Source organism: Equus przewalskii, chromosome 5, assembly GCF_037783145.1.
Source record: "Equus przewalskii isolate Varuska chromosome 5, EquPr2, whole genome shotgun sequence".
NCBI classification, from domain to species: Eukaryota; Metazoa; Chordata; class Mammalia; order Perissodactyla; family Equidae; genus Equus; species Equus przewalskii.
This window is the reverse complement of record NC_091835.1, coordinates 24,295,513-24,314,513: the sequence shown is the minus strand read 5'-3', so window position 1 is coordinate 24,314,513 and position 19,001 is coordinate 24,295,513. Positions and strand designations below refer to the sequence as shown.

Genomic DNA, 19,001 nt, shown 5'->3' with positions numbered 1-19,001 from the left:
TAAATGGCACCATCTCTCTCCACAGATTTCAGTCAGTATTATTTTTTTAAGTTGCTTATTGAAAAGAAAAAGAGGTATGAACATCAAATTAGAAAGCTCAAACTCTAGTCTTGAATCGTTTTTTCCAAAGGTTTACGCATTTCTTTTGAACATAAATTAGTGTCGGCTCAACTTTTAAATTAAAATTTCTGAAGTACGAGGCCAGTACTTCCTGAAAACTTATCAACCAGAGGAGAGGAAAACATTTAAAATCTCATTTGTGTATTTTATCAAAATAATAAATAACATCAGGATTTAATTCGTTGATAAGATACAGTAATAATCACATGCAGAGGCTTTCTCTAACTTCACGAATGATCTTAGAATTTCTGCTAAGTGCTTACCTGTCTTATAAAACTTCAATTTATACTGAAAAGGGATAAGTGTCACAATATGAATGAAAAGATAAATTTCCCTGAACTTTCTTCGAAGAAAAACAAAACACACACATTTGAAAACTTAAAAATCCAAATGCTTATGAATTTTTTTCCAGGTGTGAACTGAATTGCACAACCCATACACTTATAAAAAAAAATGTGATTATTTTTAATGATTTATGTATAAAAGAAAAATAAATTTTTTGATACAATTTAACAGACTACTTTATACAAAATTTTACTCACATATAATGTATGCAATTTTTTGCAACACAAAAATTCTAGTCAAATATACAAATTCATAAAAGGCAGACATCTTAACTTGAAGCAAAACAGGGTCCATTCAGGGTTGTGGCTAAGCCATTCGACTCAGCAGAACAGAGATTATAAGTACAGGAAGGACCAGTTAACTAACATGCCCCACCTTCTCCAATAACGTACTTAGTATAACCTGATCCACAGAATTGCATGGTGCACCACAGAAAGGAGAAAAGGACCGACGTCTCAAATGGCAGATCTCAACAATCTGATCTGGAACTTACTCAGCTTAGAAAATCATAGAACTAACTTAGTAAAGAACTTATTTTGGAAATTACATTAAGAAAAGCTTAACTGTGCCATCTGCGCTACTCATTTAGAGAAACAAAACTTTCTCAGGCCATTCTAACATTTCAAATGGCATTCCTTGGTTTACATAATAAATACAATATCTAGAAATAAAAGTATCAGAACCCAGACCTTCAGACCCGTAAGTATGTCCCCAAACAGTGAGATCCTTTATACACAAGTAGAAGTATTCAGTATGTACAATATTATATGTAAATGAAAAACTAAATATAAACCATGTTTTAAAAAAACTTTTGCTTTTAAAAAACAATTTCCAAAAAACGGTAACAGCAAAAACACTTTGCACATTAGCGCATCCTTGTCGGTCGTCTTCTGCATCTTCCCTGCGCTGACTCTCCCAGGCACACAGGGCTCGAGAGCAGGCGAAGGCAAGGGAGTGGTGCCCACGCCCTGGAGAGCAAGCCCCTCTTTAAAGAGAACAAGGAGCCCTGTGGAGCTACTCGAGTATTCACGTGGGGAAACCAAGGGACAAAACGCTGAAGAAAGTGAGGATACAGCCCGTGACAATCTCATGGGCAGACGACGTGCATGAAGGTCACACTGAAACCTCCTTTTCTAACAGTAGAAACACAAGCAAAAGATAATAGGGACCAAGAAGAAAATTACCCAAAGAAGTATATGCAATTACAAAGACGTTAAAAAAAGTTCACACGTACCTTATAAAGACACGGGCTAAATTAACCCTTTTCAAGTGGAAATGAGGTAAAAATGAATTCATTCATTCTCAGGCCTCATCTGTTTAAAAAGTGCCTATCAAAAGTTCAGTCTCCCTTCACTCAGGCTTGACGCACACAGGTCCTGCCACCAGACATAAAGACTGAACCCAAGGACTCCTGTGGCCCTGGCGTGCCAACGCCACTCCCCTGCTGGACAGGTCTGCTCAGAACTCAACAAAGCGGGCTCCTGCAGAGACACACACGACAGGCTTCCAAAGAAAGTCCGCACACGGGCGTTTTGAAGAGCTATTTATAACTAGCAAGTACTCTAGCTGGAAGAAGGTAAGAAAACACGGTCTTTATACAGTGAATGCGCCTAAAGTTTTAAAGCTCTGGAAATTAGTTGGACAACATTGTAAACTGTCCGTTGTTTGCAAACTGAAGCGTCAAGAGTAGCGATGCTCCGTCTTCCTTCCTGTTTTCAAGCTGAGGAGGACTTCAGTCTGAGACTTGCGAGCGCTCACCGCCTGGAACTCAGAGTGACGCTGCGCACCATCCTCTGGATCTTCTCTTCGTTCCTCAGGATGGCGGCCTTCACGGCACAGATCTTGTCCTGCTGGTCTCTGATCAACTGCTCCAGCTCCGCCAGCTCCGCCTTCAGGGGCTCCACAGCGCAGTCTGTGACGCTGACGGAAACAAAACCAGCGGCTGGTAAACACCTCGTCTCGCTCTCAATTTGCTTCTTAATTAAGCAAAGGTGACAAAAGTGATTTACTCATTGCACCCAAAGAAAAAGGGTAAAAGCATGAACGTACTGCGATAATGACATAAAAGGGGCAAAAACATCACCTAGGAAAAATCTATTTCTTATTTTCACAACCCCCTCCACAACCAAAAGAGAAGTCGAAGATGAAATTTATACAAAGGAGGCTAATATTTCTTAACGTCCTTAAATTAGCGATGTCGCAGGGAGCCCTGGGGACGGCGGGAGGTGAGCAGCAAGGCCCATCGACATCATGAGTCTCCACCTGGATGGCCGACAGGTCCCCACCTTCCTCGCAGGACAAGCCCTGACCTCCGGGACAGGCTCGCCCGGCCTCAAGGGCATCCCGCTGAGGCCCCTCGACTCACTTGCTCAGGACGTGACAGGAGGCCTTGGAGTTGTGGGAAAATACCAGGAAAAGTCTAGAACACACTTGGGAAAGCCGAGGTCAGAGGTAACCTTTCCCTTTAGGTTTTTTTAAACGTAAAAATACAAAATAAAACAGAAAACAAAGAAAGAGTGAGTCTCCAATCATCCTACCACAAAGTAAAATCAGGTTTTGTAAGGAAGAAACATCTAGAACGGCACTTTCAATACCTCAAATCAAATGTACGAAGTGCTAACCAATCAGCGTGCTAGAACAGGCACCGAAAGTTCCCTGTGTCTTTCTAGTTTCTTTCTTGTTGTAACGTTAAAATGAAAGGGACTTTCTAAGAATAAGCAGGCTAATAATAAAGAGTAGGATTTCGTTATAATACAGCTTTTTATGATATGACCTTATAGACTGAGTCAAATTAAGTGTTTTCTGAAAAAACACTTAACAGTTGAGTAGTTACACGCATTCCAGATTCACTAATTATAAATACAGAATTTCAAACACTTCCTTTCAATAAATCTCTTTTTAGTGGCTATTATATTTCTTTTACAGTTGCAATTTCAAAATGGCCTCCCCAGCATTTCTTTTAGAATAAAAAATTTAAATACTTTCAAATTATGAAGGGTTACAAACTTTGGGGGTTTTGATAAGACACATGGAAAGACAGTGTCCAACCTGCAAAGTTCCCCATCTCTTGTGAACATCGACATCTACCTCGCGCGTGAACATTAACTCCTAAACTTTCCAGCTGCTGCAAAAACGCACGCCACGAGAGGACGAAGCGGGGACACCTCTCCTTCAGGGAGCAGGGGAGGGAGGTGCTGGTTCCCGGGGAGAGTCCACCTGGGCTCTGGCAGATGCAGGGCTGCCCGCCACCCCCCCATTACCTCCCTGCCCGCCCGCCCGCCCACCTCTGCTCCTTCTGCAGGGCCTCGGCGTGCTGTTTGTTCTCGCTGTGCCACAGCTGCAGCTCGTTCTGCATGGCGTCCACGTCCTCCTGGATGTAGTCCATGATCTTCCCCAGGGGGAGCGCACTCTTGCACAGGGTCTGGATGGACGCACGCAGCTTCTCTATCTCCTTGGAAACAACGTCCTTCTCCTTCTTCCACGCCGACTCAAAGACAAGCAATTTCTCCTGCAGCCAGTGGGGAAAACACGAAGAGAGAGCAACATCCTCACTCCTCAGGCAGAACGGGCCTTGCGAGGGGCAGAAAGGCACGGGAGTGGGGACAGTGCTGGCTCGGGGCCCACCAGGCTACGTGACGTCCTGCCACTTCTGTGAACCTGAGGCTTGGGCCAGCAGTAGCCCTGAGGTGCCAGGCACTGTGTGAGCATGTAAGACCACTGAGGGTCTGTCCTGGAAGGCAGTCTGAGGGGCAAATTTCTATCCGGTAAGATTTTTCTTCCCAACTGACCAGAAACTTCTCGTAGTTATTGTTATAAAAGCTTCAGGACACTGATGATTTTCCCCACGGTCTGGCAGAAAGCGGACCTGACTCTGCATATCACTCCTTGAAGGCACGACCTTTCCCTCTCAGGTGACTGAAACCCAGCTTGCCAGGTGAAGGGAGGAAAGGAACTGAACGAGAAGAGGTAAACTGGTGATGTGGGAGTGAAGGGATGGAGCCTGCGGAAGGAGGGCGGGGCCCACAGCACCCGGCGGGGGAGGGGGGGGGCAGGCTGCTGAGGGCTGGACGGAGCTGGACTGAGTCTGGAGGTCACGGAGGCCCGGGGCCCTCGGTGGGCATCACTGGTGCAGGGTCAGGGAGGGGGGTGGGAGGCCTCATACAGCAGGAGGTGAAGGAGGTGAGGACCCAGAGGAGAGTGGAGAACTTTACTGAATTTTGGCCAGGAGTTCTAGGGCTCTTTGACAAGCAACGTTTAGAACTCTCTTTACTTTATTCAAAGTAGCCAAAAACTGGGAACAACTCAGATGCCCTTCAGTGGGGGAACAGTTAAATAAACTGTGCTACATCCATGCCATGGACTACTACTCAGCAATAAAAAGGAATGAACTGTCAATTCACACAACGGATGATCTCCGAGAGGTACGCTGAGTGAAAGAAGCCAATCTCAAAAAGTTACGTGCTGTGTGATTCCATTTACATAACATTCTCGAAATGACAAAACTATAGAAATGGAGAGCGGATTCGTGGTTGCCAGGGCTGGGGCAGGGGTGGGGGCAGGCAGCGTGGGTGTGGTTACCAAAGGGCAATAGGAGGCTTCCTTGTGTGGATGGCAAGTTCTGTGTCTTGACCGTGTCAAGGTCGGCATCCTGGGTGAGAGAGTGTGCTAACAAGATGTTATCAGTGGGGAAACTGAGTAAAGGGCACAGTGGGTCTCTCTCTGTTATTTCTACAGGTATCTCAAAATACGTCTCATTAACGAAAAAAGGTAGCAGCTATAGAAATGCCTTTAAATTAAAATGCTAAATGGCTAAAATGAATTTGATACGATAGTAAACTACTTCCCAAGAAAAAAAGTGTTGTCTTTATTATATACCGATTAGTAAATCCCTCACTGGCTTAGGTGAGAAATTTAAAACTCTATTTAAACCCACTGATAGTGACTACTGAGTAATTCCCACATATCTGGCATCGTGTTGACTCCAACATGGAACTGTTTAGGGCACAGACCTCAGGATGGGAGACTGATATGCATAAAAGTCTTAGTCACAATGTGGACAAGGACATTAGGGGTCACCTGGCCAGGTCCCTCCTGCTTTAGGTCACCTTGTCAAACCCTGCAGGTTTCTGTATCACAGAACCAAGCAGAATTTGGAACACTAACCTTAAAGTTTATAACCTTAAAGTTTATAACTTTACTTTTAAGAGGTTAAGAATGTAAAACAGGACACATTTGGGCTGGGGTTATGACAGTCAGCAGAGGCTTTTATTATTGCTGCAAACATCAAAATTCTGGCACTTCTCAAACTTGCACTTAAGTCAGCGGGGCAGGGTGGATAAGTCACGCCGTGATTATGTGCTTTAAAAAGCACAGCCCCTGACGATAGACTGATTTATATGGAGCCCACAGAGCGTTATCAGAACTTTGCAGACAAACATAACCATTATAAACCTGCGTTTTATAGACTTTGAATATGCACAGTAAAATCTGAGGATCTACCACCATACTCACCACCCAGGAATTAGTCACAGGAAGTATGCTTAATTTTTTAAAACAAAAGAGCAAAAAATAATGAAACAGGATCATTACACAAAATACCACCTAAGAGGAGCGAGAGCGCGGCGGCCTCGTGGGGACGCGCGAGCTGAGGGCGCGGGTGCCGCAGGCAGGACTCGGGGCCGCCGGAGCTCCCCGCCTCCCCACGCCGGCCTGGAGCGCGCCCTGACCGCCCTGTACCTGGGCTTCCTCACAGCGGCATGGAAATACTACTTACCTGCAGGTGAGACTCAGCGGGCCCAGTGCCTCGCACGGTAAACCCTCAGTAAACGTCGGCCTGATCAGGAGAGGAAACGAGCAGCCCCAGGAGCCGGGCCGGGGGGGCTCTCTGTGCGGGCCTGATTGACCAAGAGGCCGAGGCCGCGTGTTTGCAGTGACCTTGCCGCACACCAGAAATATGCTTACACGTTGTCAGCACCCACCGCCACGTTGTTATGTCAGCTTCGGGCAGACACATTCCTCCATCAGAAACTCACAGATCCTCCTCACTGACACACTCCTTCCCCCTCTCCACTCCACGCATATAAACGACCCACAACCACGAACAAGGCCTCGGCCGGCTTCCCTGACGCTCAGGGGTCTGCTCCGAGCCTCGCGGCACAGCCGCAGCACCTGTCTGTGGCACCCTTGCCACAGGTCAGTTTCTGCAGGTGACACAGAGAGGTGGCAGCGTGTGTGTTTCACGGGGACACACATCCACCCTCCTGTGTCCTCCTGCCGCGCCCTGGCTGCCTGCCTCCCGCCGGCTGCGGACTGTTTACTCAGCTGCTTTCTGGCAGGAAGGCCCCGGCTAAGTGTTCCAGCACTCAGCCGGCCACTTCACACACGTGCTTTAGGAAAAGTGATTTTTCAAGATTTTTCAAGTGAATAGTTACTTTTGGGACTTAAAATTATTTGCATTTACCACACACACACTTGTCCCCAGAAATGTGGGCATTTGTGTTTCTGGTTATTTTTAAATTTACAATCATTTAGGGCATACGAATAAAAACCATTGACCTGAGAGATTTGCTTTTTTAAATTTCAACTGCAATGCTTCAGAAGAAAGTACTCTTTCTAAAAGTACTTAGAAGCCTGAGCCTCACATGCTGCCGGAAGCCTTCTCGAAGCAGGGTCTGGGGTGCACGGGAGAGCTGGTGGCGTCCGCACCTGCTCTCCGCCCTGCGGCTGCACCTGAGGGTCGCACACGCCTGAGGGGGGCGCTCCCCCATATCAAGCAGACCCAACAAACAAAGGCCGATCCATTGAGGGGAGGGATAATAAATGAGAATGTAAGCATTTGCTCTAAACAACAGACTGCGACGCGACCTCAGACACTGATCTCTATCCAACCTGTCAAAAGCTCCTTTTCCTCACAAACTGAGGAACGCCTGCATCCCAGTCACAAGAGAAAAGCAGAGACCAACAGAGCAACCATTCCGAGTGCTCATTCCATCACCACCTTCTGTGACAACCACACCTTCATCGCTCGTGGGTCCGACCACATCCCCTGCACGCACAGTAAAACAGTCTGTAATCAAATACTTTAACCTTTTTACGTACGTACAGAAAGCACAGACAACGTAAATGTACGGTGGAACAAAACGATAAGGTGACACCTGCAGCCTTTCCCTGGGTCAGGAAAGCAAACCCCGCCAGGGTCCCCGAAGCCCGACGTCACCACAGGCTGCCCTCCGTGCTGATCAAGTCCCGGGTCTGTCTGTACCCAGCTCTGCTGTGTGTTACCTGCCTGCTGGTCTCACTGGTACAGGACAAATGGAATCACGCAGTCCACACCCGTGTGCATGCCTCTTTTGCTCAGCACCATGTTTAAAAATGAAGCATGCAGTTACAAGCACGTGTACTCTGTTCATTTGCATCGCTGAGCGGTATTTCATTATATGAATATGTTATGATCTATTCATCCACTCTACTGCTGATGGACATTTGGGTTCTTTTGGTCTGGAGCTATTACGAACAACACAGCTCTGAATAACCTTATACACATCCCAGCACAAACAAGCACAGGATTCTCCGGGATATGCAATGACAAGTGGCACCACTGGGTCAAAGGGTACATAGACCTTCAACTTTGTGACATGATGTCAAACAGTTTTTTCCAAAATGACCCTAGGAATTTACATCAAATATTTTTCATAAACCAATATTTTATTTCTACATGTATAAGAGAGCACAAGCTCCTGTTTGTTCCTGCCATCTGACAGCTGCAGGTAACAACCACTAAACTCCTTCATGGGCAGCAGACAGAAAACGGCCACAGCAACGTGCCGCCAGGAAAACCTCCCAGGGGATAAAATCTGCTCGTTGCAGCAACTGCAGGTAAGAAAGAGACATGAGCAGGAAGCCTTCAGAAAGCTCTCGTGTATGAGAAGCTACGCACGGGAGGTTAACTGCCCAGGCTGGGGCCACACAGATCTGGGGTGACGTCCTACCTCTGCGACTTACTGTCCACGTAATCCTGGACAAGATAACTTCTGTGCCTCAGTTTCCTAACCTAGAGAATGGGGATAACACCTATCTCAGAAATACTGTGAATATTAAGCAAAGTGACATATGCAATTCCTTAGTCACAGTAAGTGCTCCATAAATGTTAGCGATTGTTGTAATTATTATTGTCTAAACCAAGAATAACCCATTGGTAAGCTTCTACAGGAGGAGAAATGAATAAGGCACCTTCCAGCACCTGGTACAGAGCAAAATATCATGCAATGTTAGCCGCTTCTGCAAACATTAGTGTCCCTGCAGAGGAACGAGGAACTCTGGGAAGTCGGCACAAAGTGAGAGTCCGGAGGCCTGGCCTGAGACTCAGTGGGTCACTGTGGCTGAAGCAAAAGGTCAACGCACAGAATAGAGAAGACACATCTTTACATTTGCCTTTCTGACTGATCTTAAAATGGAAATATTTAAAAAATCATCCTATCACACAGAGGTGATCAAACCGACATGAACAGAGCAAGCGGGCAACAGGAAACACAGCTCTCAAAGTCTCAGCTAAAACGACCCCTTCTCTACTCGGCTGAACGTAAGTTAAGAATATGACATCACTGGCCTGAACCCGACCCTTTCAAACATTTTTATGAAAGGCTAGTCCATCTATTTATTCTCCATAAGAATGTCAGACTGCTCTTTGCCAAGTTCCAAAACATCCATTGAGTATTTACTGGAATTGCATTAAATTTATAAATTAATTTGAGGGAAATGATGTCTCTATAATATTGAGTTTCCTATCCAGAAACACAATGTCTCTCTCAACTTTTTCCAGACCTTTTACACTTCCTGGTAAAATCCTGTGGCTTCTCAATACAGTTACTATAAATTTCGTGATAAAATGCATGCCTTGCTAAGTTACATTTTTGTTTCCAGTTCTGGAGGGGAACATTACACTCATTGTTTCCAACTATTGCTGACATATAGGGAAAACACTGACTCTCCTATGTTTATTTTGTTCCTGGCCATCTTACAAATGTTTTTCTAACGGTTAACTTTGCAGGGGGATGATTTACTTAGTAGACTGCTGTCATCTCCAAATCGTGATGATCCTGGCTCCTTCCTCCCAGAATTAAACCTCATTCCTTTTTGCACCAGCTAGAACCTCCAGAATATCCAAACGGTTACGTTTCACACCCTTGTTCCTGAATTTGGTGGAGACGCCTGCAGCCACTCACGGCTGTGCAGGTCGCTGACTGCTCGAGCAGGTACTCTCTCGTGGTAAGGAAGTATCTTTCTAGTCCTGTTTCACTACAAGTTTTTAGTTGTTACAGATGTCGAGTTTTATATGTGCTCTTTATTCTTAAGAGAACACACTTACTAGTGATTTTATTTGATTCAAGAATAATTTCTTGGTTCAATGCAAGATACGTAAGACACATTTAAAGGGTGCTCCAACAACTGACTTGAATTTTTATAACTGAAATTCAATTCCTGGACTCTTTCCTGGCAGCACAAATGAAGAATAAACACTGACGATGAAAGGAAATAAGCAAAAATATATTTATCTAACAGAGAATAGAGTTCTCAACCCTAGAATATATTCTATTTCACTATCAATTATAAAATAAAATATATGCTTTAGAAAAAAATGTAAGATTAGTAATTCCTAACCATAAACTTTTGTTCTTATATTTCTTTATCTTTGTTTAAATCCCTAAAATCTATTCTAGATACAGATTTTTAGGATTCTGTAATTCTTTTAAAATACACTAAGTAGGTTCTGGCCAGAATGGAAAAACTGGAACCAAACTAGGAAACAACCGTAAGAAAGAACAAAATATCAGAAGCAACTGTTCTCAGGCAGCATACGACCGAGAGCCTCAGAGAAGAGACACTCAGGAGTCCAGGCCCGCCTCGCCCCAGCTCTCTGCGTGGGGACAATCTTCACACCGTGGCACAAAGCACAAGGGTGCCACTGAGCCGAGGAGGGGAGAATCCACTGCAGGGCAGCTGACACGCTGGAATCTGCAGGCACTGAGCGCCAGACTCCAGGAGCTTCTGGAGAACACTGCCTTAGACCGTCGCCCACAGATCAGAGCCTCTGTGGGTGGCCAGGTTTCCAGTGGGAAGTTCCAGCACGTCACTGGAACAAAAACATACGAGTCTGGACGCATGGGAGAGCAGAAGAGGAAGAGTTTGACTTTACCCATGTCTCCCATCCCCTAAGGTGGCACAGCATAGGGCCACGAGAGATCCTGGCCCATGACTTCTCCCACAGGAGAAAGTAAGAGTTTGTGAGTGAGCACCCGGCTTCCCAGCTGAGCGGGATGCTGCCAAAGAGGCCCATCTCTCTCGCGCTCCATTCAGAGGACTGAGTCTTGTGCTGCGTGACTGGGGACTGGCTGGGAGAGCAGCACACAGGACTCTCGGAGGGCATCAAAGGGACACAGATCCCACTATGTGCACTGGGGACTCCATCAAGAAATCCACCTACAAGCTGCTGGGGACGCCTCACCCACACACCCCAACCTGCGGCTGGGGACGCCTCACTCACGGGTACCCCAGCACTCAGCACGCCTCACCCACACCCCCCAACCTGAGGCTGGGGACGCCTCGCTCACAGGTACCCGGCGCTCAGCACACCTCACCCACATCCCCCAACCTGAGGCTGGGGATGCCTCGCTCACGGGTACCCAGTGCTCAGCATGCCTCACCCACACACCCCCAACCTGAGGCTGGGGACGCCTCGCTCACAGGTACCCAGCACTCAGCACGCCTCACCCACACCCCCAACCTTGGCTGGCTCTCTGAGCGCACTCCTGACAGCAGCGAGAGCGAGCTGTGACAGACGGCTTGTGAGTACGTGAAGAAAGCCAACTCAAATCTGCAGGCCAGGGAGAGACCACAAATTTGAGCTCCACTCTGGCCTCGGGGAAGCACAAGGGAGGCTGTGAGCACCCGGCCTGGCATACTGCAGGACAAAGAGAAGGCACGCGAGCTTAGGAATTCTGCCACAAGAGGGAACAAGAAGTGTGGAGCGGGGGTAAGCACAGAAGGCCTGAGAAAGACTCAGAATCCCTAGCAGGGCCGATGGAAGGCGTTTCTCTCCCAAGTCAGTCAGTGAAGACTGGAGCAGATGACCGCCACTTCAAGTGTGAAGACAGCAACACAAAACCTCAAGGAGCATGAAAAATCAAAGGAACGTGACCCCACCAAGGGACCACAACAGTCTTCCAGGAACCAACCCCAAAGACAGCAGGCTCTGCGATTCACCCAGTGAAGAATTCAAAAGAACTTTTAAGGGAGGTCAATGAGCTATAAGCGAGCACAGAGAAACAATTCAACAAATCAGGAAAATAATACATGAAAAAAATGAGCTTAAACAGGAGACAGAAATCATAAAAAGAACCAAACAGAAATTCTGGAGCTGAAGAAGACAATGAATGAAATGAAAAATGCATCTAGAGAGCACCAACAACAGAATGGATCAAGCAGGGGAAAGAATCTGTGAAATAGAAGGCAAGACCTTTGAAATCACCTGTCGGAGGGAAGAAAGAATGAAAAAGAGGGAAGAAAGCCTATGTGACCTAAGGGACAGAGAAGTGATATGTGAATTACTGGCATTCCAGAAGAGGAGAGGGAAAAGGGAGCAGAAAGCTTATTTAAAGAAATAATGGCTGGGGCAGCCTGGTGGCATAGTGGCTGGGTTCACATGCTCCGCTCCGGCAGCCCAGGGTGCACAGGTTCAGGTTCTGGGCACAGACCTACACACCGCTCACAAAGCCACACTGTGGCAGCATCCCACATAAAATAGAGGAAGATTGGCACAGATGTTAGCTCAGTGACAATCTTCCTCAAGCAAAAAGAGAAAGACTGGCAAGAGATGTTAGCTCAGGGCCAATATTCCTTACCAAAAAAAAAGAAGAAGAAGAAAGAAAGAATGGCTAAAAACTTCCCAAATCTGGGGAGAGATTCGGATATCCAAGTTCATGAAGCTCATAGTTCACCAAACAAACTCAACTTAAGGAGATCTCCAAGACACACGATACTAAAACCGTCAAAAATCAAGGAGAAAGAGAGAATCATAAAAGCAGCAAGAGAAAAGCAGTTTGTCCCTTACAAGGGAATCCACATAAGGCTAAGAGTAGATTTCTCAGCGGAAACCTTCCAGGCCAGGAGACAGCAGGATGATGTACTCGAAGTGCTGAAAGGAAAAAAGTGCCACCCAAGAACCCTCTACCCTGCAAAGCTCTCCTTCAGAGATGGAGGAGAGAGAAAGACTCTCCCAGACAGACAGAAGCCACTGCACCTGCCTTACAAGCAGTGCCGAAAGGAGTTCTGCAGGCTGAAATTAAAGGATGCTAATTAGCAGCATGAAGACAGATGAAAATATACAACACACTGGTAAAGGTAAGTATACAGTCAAATTCAAAATACTCTGATTCTATTGTAATATGGCGTGGTGTTAACCGCTTAACTCTAGTATAAAGGTTAAAGGACAAAAGTATTAACAACTTTAGCTACCATAATTTATTAATGAATACACAATATAAAAAGAGGTGAACTGTGACATCAAAAACATACAAAGGGGGAGTAAAAGGGTAGAGTTGTTGTATGCAACTGAAGTTAAGCTGCCACCAGTATAAAACAGACTATTACATCTATACAATGACATGTGTAAGCCTCATGGTAACCACAGACCAAAACCTCTGGTAAATTCACAAAAGATAAAGAGAAGGGAATCCAACCATATCACTATGGAAAAATCATCAATTCACAAAAGAAGACAGAAAGAGAAAAAAGACAGGAACCAGGGGACCTACAAAATAGCCAGATAACAATAAGATGGTTAGTAAGTCCTCACCTATCAATAATTACTCTAAATGTAAATGGATTAAATTCTCCAATCAAAAGACAGAGACTTACAGACACCCTGTGGCCGAGTGGTTAAGTTCACACATTTCACTTCAGTGGCCCAGGGTTTCGCCAGTTTGGATCCTGGGCGTGGACCTGGCACTACTGATCAAGCCATGCTGAGGAAGCGTCCCACATAGCAGAACCAGAAGGACCTATGACTAGAATTCTATTTGCTTAACCGGTTTTAATGCTCAGTTTTAATTCAGCTTGTCCATGCCAATGCTGCCCAATAGAAGCCTGTGAGTCACATACATAATTTCACATTTTCTACTAGTTTCATTCAAAAAGTAAAAAAAAAGGTAAAATTCATTTCAATAAACTTTAATTCAATATATCTAAAACACTGTTTCAACATGTAGTCAACATAAAAATTACTAATGAGATATTTTATATTCTCGTTTTCCCTCTAAGTCTTCGAAATCCACTGTCTGTTTTCACTTACAGTAGTTTCAGCTCAGACGAGCCGCTTGTCAAGTGCTCAGAGGCCGCAGTGAGGGCTGGGGAAACTCAGGCAGGGCAGGATTAGATGGTAAAAATGTTGCAGTGGCCATTTCCTAGTTCGGGTGGTCCTGGTGCAGGGATGTGGAATGTCCCCATTTGTAGGAATTACTCAGTATTCAAGAGTGATGTCGACAATTTGTTCTCAAACAGTACAAGGGGAAAAACGTCTCTGTATTGTACCTGTGAGTTTTCTCTAAGTGTAAGATTACTGCAGGAATTAACTGCAGCAACATACCCAGATGTGTGGCCCAGGGCTCAGGGCCTAACGGAAGCTCACCCAACACTGGGCACGTTATGATTCTGCTGCCACCCCCAGGACAGGCAATCGGAGAAGTCTCCTTCCCCAGGATCCGAGTGGCCTCCCCGACCTGAGGTCAGAACACTGAACCAAGAGTGCACTGAAGAGGAGCAGAGCGGGACAGACTCTGAAAGGCGGACAGGAAACAGGCTCCATTTCTACCTTAAATGTCACAATCTGGAATCACTGAAGATCTGAAAGTTCTCAAAAGTGCCCCTCACAATTTTAAATGTTTGACCTGCTAATAAATCTGCTTTTCTTCAAAAATAGCTTTTAGGGGTCGGCCCTGTGGCCAAGTGGTTAAGTTCACATGCTCTGCTTCAGCGGCCTGGGGTTTCGCTGGTTCGGATCCCTGGCACGGACACGGCACCACCCATCAGGCCATGCTGAGGCGGTGTCCCACATGCCACAACTAGAAGGACCCACAACTAGAATATACAACTATGTACTGGGAGGCTTTGGGGAGAAGAAAAAAAAAAGATTGGCAACAGTTGTTAGCTCAGGTGCCAATCTTTAAAAAAACATAGCTTTTAAAGTTGTTTAAAAGTATTTACTTAATTTGCTTTGTTTAGTTGCCACTATTACATTATTTTCTATTATTTTTCACTGCAAATGAACTCTACTTGTAGTACAATAAAGCTTTTTTAAGCTATCTGGAAACCTAATCAGTACCCAAAATATTGATAAATGGAAATTAATCCTGAGTTTCAAAACCCAACAAATAAAACTTTTATAATACATGTTGTTTGTAACATGGAGTGTCCGTGTAGGAGTACTAAGACACAGTGCATTTTACAGTCTTGTGCCACACAACGTCTGCTCAACGACGGACCACATACGTGACGGTGGTCCCATATGATCAGTACCCCGTAGCATAGGTGTGCAGCAGGCTACACCATCTAGGTTGCGTAAGCACAGTCTGCGATGTTCACACAACAAAGAAATCACCTAATGATGCACTTCTCAGAACATAACCCCATTGTTAAGTGACTCATGACTATATTTATAAATAAGTTAACGTCTAAAATAAACACATTTCTACTTGAACATCTTTTTTTCCAATAGAGGAGGTAAGTATATACCCTCAAGTTGAAAGCTTATGTAGCAAAACCCTGACATGTCACAAGTCCTGGCCTCTGTGACAAGGATTACCAAGGTCTTTATTAGTCACTGAAGGGGTCCTGCCTGGCAGGGAGGGGTCTTCTGCCAGAAGGAAGGGTTTGGAGATTTTGAGCAGAAAACCTTGACAGTGCTCCGGTGTGAAAAACTATACCTGCCCTGCTGCTGCAAGTAGGAAATCAAAGTATTTTAATGCCAAAGTTTCAGTTTTCTTTAAAATACCCCTTACAACCCATAGCCCAGAGAAAAGTAACAAAGGTGTGCCATTGTTGCATCCATCTCAGTCCCTTCTGAGCCCGTTTTACTGAGAATAAATTAAAACCCAAGAAAACCTAATTCGTTTAACCACGTCCCGTTCCTCCGGCAACAGTGCTTCGCTGGAAGCAGACTGACAGGAACAATGAGGAGATGGAGACCACAAAAACAAAATGAAAGTGTTTCTCACTTAAAACAGCACAAATGGGTGTGTTTTAGAAAGGACAAAAATAGCTAAGACTAAGAAAAAAAGTTACCAGGAAATACATTTCTTTGTTTAAAGTGAAGCCACAGAAATAGGGAATTTCAGGATTACAACAGTTCTGGAAACAAGCCGCTGGACCTAAAGCCGAGAGAATTCAACCAGGCGCCTGCTCCACACATGATGGGCTGTGGGTCCTGCAATGCGTGGGGATCCTGTGAATGTGAGATGCGCCTGCTGTCCCCACGCAGCCTGCGCACCCTCCCGTGTTAGGATCCTGTACTCAGGAGCCAGAGAAGAGCTGGGACCCAGGCCCGGGGTGTGAGACCGCGGCACGGTACTCAGACCACCACCCCCCACCACGACCCTCCATTTCCGCAGCAGGGCCTCCGGGCTGCGGGGAGATTCCGGGAGGTGGTGCCGGGGAAACGCGGCCCAGAGACTAGAGCCGCACGGCCGTCCTGACTGCCGTCGCTGTGGAACCCTGGGCCACCTGGGAAAGCAGGCACAGCTGAGGACCCAGCCCGGCGATGCTGCTCCGTGCAGAGGAGGAGCGAGGCAGCCGGGCGCCAGCAGGACCGAGGCAGGCCCCGCAGCCCCGTGGGCTCAGCAGACCATCTGTCAGCCTCCTTTGTGAGCCCCGATTTCTAATGTTCCTTTTTTCCTTTCTAACAATTTCATGATGCCTCACCGGGCAGTTTCTAAAGTCCTCACACCTCTTCAAACTAGTGAGAGTGACTCTTCAGTCAGTAGCCGCGCATCGTGCCTCCCGGTCGATGAGCCCACAGCCGCCGGGCAGCAGGGCTCCTGCAGCGTGTGAGGACGGCCCCTTCATTTTCCTACTCGCTGCTCTCCAGACAAACTCCTACACTTCTGTCCCCTGAGCTTCACCCACTTTTTACAGCCAATTTGACTAAATTCAATCTGAATTCGTACTGATTTTTATCCTGTGGCTAATATAACATTGCTCCCTCTTACATTCATTGATGCGTCACAGTGAATATATTTAAACACCAGCGTCTATACTCCGGGTAACTGAATTTACACCTACAGACTCAGGCTGTCAATCAATCAAACTGAAGAGATTTTTTATGAAAAGCAAAGAACAAGGTATTGATGGAATGAAGGCCAAAACGACTTATTGAGCCTTAACTAAAATCTAGAGAAGTGATGGATATAATATGATATGAAGTTTAAATCGACATTTTGAGTAAAAATAAAATCCTTACATTCACTGAGTACAGACGTTACTCAGAAGATGATGACCATTCAGTTTGGAAACGTATGTAAGACTATAGCCAATCACGTTTTAAGAATGCAATTTTCTTAAGTCAAATATCTATTTTCTTCAGGTAAAGTCCTCTGTTACTTTATCTGTATCATGAACTTCATCTATACAGAGAAGTCCTATTTCCTCATAATTACCTTCACAAAGTTCACACACATGCACTGTTTAGCCATTTCCATACCATTTTCATGGTCTATAATATATCAGGGCATATCTCTGTAAATATTTTTAAGTGATACTGTTGGTATCTGATTTTTACATGATAATTTGGGGTTGGCAATTTAATTTTATATCCAAAACCTAAAATCCCAAGCCTGCACACTGGAAGACACTGCATTACCTGGGAACATAAAACTATCACCTTATTCCTTAAAAAAAAAAAAAAAAAAAAAAAAAAAACCACAAATCCATAACTTCTCATGATTAAAATCAATTTCAGTAACTCCCATAAATAACTTTAGCTCTTAAAGTCTCTCTGTGAGGAAATAGTACAGCATGTGTTCCCTTTTATTTTTTTCACAGCAATTTAAGTGGAAATAATATTCCTAGCAGAACATCCAATAATACTAGGACCACAAACATCCAAACTAAAAATACTTCTACTGGGTGCAGAATTTCAGTTAAGTGGGGATTCTGAATAGCATTTTTCTAACAGGTTTTAAAATATTTGTGACGAAACTGCACCATCTAGCTACCAAAATAAGAAGTAACTTTAAGATCTATTCAGATCGCCAAAGTAAAGGAGAAGACTGAAATCCCGGACTTTCATGTAAGAATTAGCTAACCACTATTTGCTACGTACTACTTAATTCTAACGTGACACGTTTATGAGGAGGTCATTTTATCGGTCAAGAGGTGTTAAGACACAAGTTCTTCTATTTCCAAGTAAACGCTTCTTTAAGACAGTCACCCCCGATCCCTGTGCACAGCCGGTGCTGCTTTAGACCCTTCTCACAGCCTTCCTTCGGGAGGGCAGTGAAAGCACACGTGCGACAGACTCAACTTCTCATCTGAAGAGACGAGTGGTCTCGGGCACTCAGTTCACCTGAGCGAGATGGTGATGAGAGCAAAACCACAGAAACTTCAAGCGAACTGAAAGAGAAAGAAGTCTACAAAGAGAGACACTCTGAGTCTATTTTCAAATAAAGGATTCGAGTGAAAAGAAAAAGCATCCAAAATTTACATTCAGTTAGAACAGATACAAAATGAAAAAAAAGAAAAGAGAAAGAGAAGATGACGCAGCAGGAGACTGAAGAAGCAGGAGGGAGAAATATTTAAGGGGCCCTTTAAGTGAACCATCTTTGAAATCGCTGGCTATTACTCTAAAGCATCTTCATCTATAAAGTTTAAAAAGCAAGTATTTTTAAAGCATAAGAAACACTGTAATAAAACTGCTTTTCTGGTTGTTTTTCAAAAACTTAAATCATAAATCTGAAGGAAAAATTGCTGGCATGAACTAATATCTTACTATTAAAGAGTTTATATTTCCTCTTGAAAAGAGAGCAAATAAGTCAGGATAATGAGGAAAATGCTCCCAGCAATCTGATTCACATATTTATTCTATAATGTATTATTCAAGTCTATTAGTACAATAAGAAATGGCTTTTCTTCCCACTGAACTTCAAAGACAGGCTGGAGAGATGCCCAGATTACAAATATGTATTTCCTCAGCATTGAAAAAAATGCTCCCTCAAAAAAAAATACAAAGTATAGAAACTAAGGGCTTACTATAATTTATGTCAAAGCAGAGAAAACATCTACTATTTGAATTTTTGAATGACGGAGAAAAGGTAAGAGATTCATATTATGGTTAACATATGAATCGACAATAATGATACACAGACACAGGCCACGTGCTTTGAGAGGTACACACTCTTACAGTTGCCTCCCCATGAAATCAGCATGGGTGCATCGGAGCCTGGACCAAAACACAGAAAGCAGACACGCTCTGCAAGCAATCTGAAACAGTT

The 19,001-nt window shown here is 44.8% G+C and overlaps 1 protein-coding gene across 7 annotated transcripts in view; it reads right to left on the bottom strand.

Moving 5' to 3' along the window:
- Positions 1-561: 561 nt before the first annotated feature.
- The window catches only part of TRAF3IP1 (TRAF3 interacting protein 1), a 52,336-nt gene continuing 33,896 nt past the window's right edge, over positions 562-19,001 (bottom strand). For all 7 annotated transcript variants that reach the window (XM_070618784.1, XM_070618785.1, XM_070618786.1 and 4 more), the window contains 2 exons: positions 3,750-3,973; positions 562-2,385 (listed from right to left, as the gene is read on the bottom strand). In XM_070618784.1, coding sequence (XP_070474885.1) covers positions 2,220-2,385; positions 3,750-3,973 — 390 coding nt within the window. In that variant the 3' untranslated portion in view covers positions 562-2,219. The remainder of the gene's footprint in view (positions 2,386-3,749; positions 3,974-19,001) is intronic.